The 1983-nt window shown below is 46.4% G+C and overlaps 1 protein-coding gene across 1 annotated transcript; it reads right to left on the bottom strand.

Annotated features, from left to right (window-relative positions):
* Window positions 1–915: 915 nt before the first annotated feature.
* Window positions 916–1769, bottom strand: LOC114389862. Its single transcript, XM_028350582.1, has 2 exons — window positions 1560–1769; window positions 916–1449 (listed from the first exon to the last, which is right to left on the bottom strand). Exons 1-2 carry the CDS (start codon window positions 1767–1769, stop codon window positions 916–918), a joined length of 744 nt encoding a protein of 247 aa, XP_028206383.1.
* Window positions 1770–1983: the final 214 nt, after the last annotated feature.

Consider the following 1983-nt stretch of genomic DNA (forward strand, 5'->3'; position numbering starts at 1 on the left):
GTCACCATTAAGGTGAATCATACCAGCCTCGCGTAATGCTTCCAATATGAACCACCTGGAAGTTAACATATTCCCTATCTGCTTCAGTCCTCGAGACTCCCATTCTTAGTCCTCACATTCGGACTATCCTCTTGAAATGCCAGCCATACAACATTGATCAAGCTTTTTACCTTGTGCTTGAAGGCTACACACTGCTAGATAGAGTGCCCCGGAACACCACCATGTTAGGTGCAGGTTGTACTGGGATTGTACCATTAGGGAAAAAGAGGTTGATAGACTTTCCCCGGGCTCACCACAACCAAATGGTTGCTGAGCAAAGATGGTAGCAAGTCAGCATAAGGCATTGGTTTCGGGGTGAACTCCACGAGTTTTCTTTCTGGGAAGTTCCTCCTTGGGTTTGTGTTTGTGCTGGGATTAAAATTTCCAGTTGGTCGAGGCTGTGCAGGAAAATGGATTTGGTGGAGGAGGCCTTGTGGGAGTTGTGGTTATGACATGGGCATCTCCCTACTTTTTCTTAGCTCCACATGTTCTAGTCCTCCTATTGCTAGTACTCGTTGAAGTGGCGTAATCAAACTTGCCCCTTCTTAAGCCCACTTCAATCCTTTCGCCCGCAAATACCAGATATGCAAAGCTTGAAGGCATATAACCTACCATTTTCTCATAGTAGAACACTAGTAATGTGTCCACTATCATTGTTATCATCTCCCTCTCCATAATTGGAGGTGCTACTTAAGCCGCCAACTCCCTCCACCTCTGGGCGTACTCCTAGAAAGACTCATGCTCCTTCTTGCACATGTTTTGAAATTGCGTCCTATCGGGAGCCATGTTAGAGTTGTATTGATACTGCCTTATGAAGGCAGCCATTAAGTCTCCAAGAACGAATCCGGGAAGACTCCAGGTTGGTATACTAAGTAATTACTGCCCCGGCCAAACTCTCTTGAAAAAATGTATCAAGAGTTTCTCATCTTTCGCGTACACCCCCATCTTTTGATAGTACATCTTCAAATGGTTCTTAGGACAAGTAGTCTTCTTGTACTTGTCAAAGTCTAGCACCTTGAATTTGAGAGGGATGACGACATCGGGCACTAGGCACAATTCTGCCATGTCGGCAAAAGGGTAATCTCCAATCCCCTCAATGGCCCTCAACCTTTCCTCTATAAGATCAAATTTATCTCTTTCTTCCATAGCAGGAGACAGTCTCCCCACTGAGAAATGTAAGGATTGCAGTGGATGATGCTGAGGGGCCCCCAAGTTGTTAGGCTGGGGCATGCCACCAAATACGGGCCCCTCATTGGTATACCCAGGGTAAGGCTCAAAGTCGGCTAGAGCATGATCTCGAGGTTCTTCACGTGCCCCCCTCATGGGCTGAGCAAAATGTGCATGCCCCAACTGGGGTTGCTGGCTTTCAAGGGGAACAGGAGCGAAGTGGTCGGCGTTCTCATCCGACACCTGTACAGCATTAGGTGGTGCATAGTTGGGAGGCAAGCTATGCGGTGGGAAGGAGTTCTTACTTTACACAACATGGGGACCGCCTCCCATGCTTCTCCTCCCTAACCTACCACGTCGGGGACTGGACGACTAATTTGATTCACGCTAGATGGGTGAGTTGGATCTACCTCAGCTGCGATGCTGGTAGTGGCAACTACAGCCGCATTGCTTTCCATTATTTTCTTCATGCTCAACATGGCCTCCATCATGACTGCCATTTGGTCTTTCATGGCCTCTATGTCAGCCTTCATATGTTCCTGGACCTTTTCTACCTCGCTCATGACTCTAGCACGCGTTCAGTAAAGGTGTCGTAAAGCATGTTCGTTCTTTTAGGCTACTATGATTACTTTTTGATGACGACAATGACTATTAAAACAAAATGCAATGAGTAACGCAACAACTAACTAAACATGAATGCATGATAATGATAAGTTGCTGAAGTATTGAATCTACGTAGAACTTTCAGTAAAGACGTAGGGTCGAATCAAATCCCAT

The sequence above is a fragment of the Glycine soja genome, chromosome 16, assembly GCF_004193775.1.
Source record: "Glycine soja cultivar W05 chromosome 16, ASM419377v2, whole genome shotgun sequence".
NCBI lineage: Eukaryota > Viridiplantae > Streptophyta > Magnoliopsida > Fabales > Fabaceae > Glycine > Glycine soja.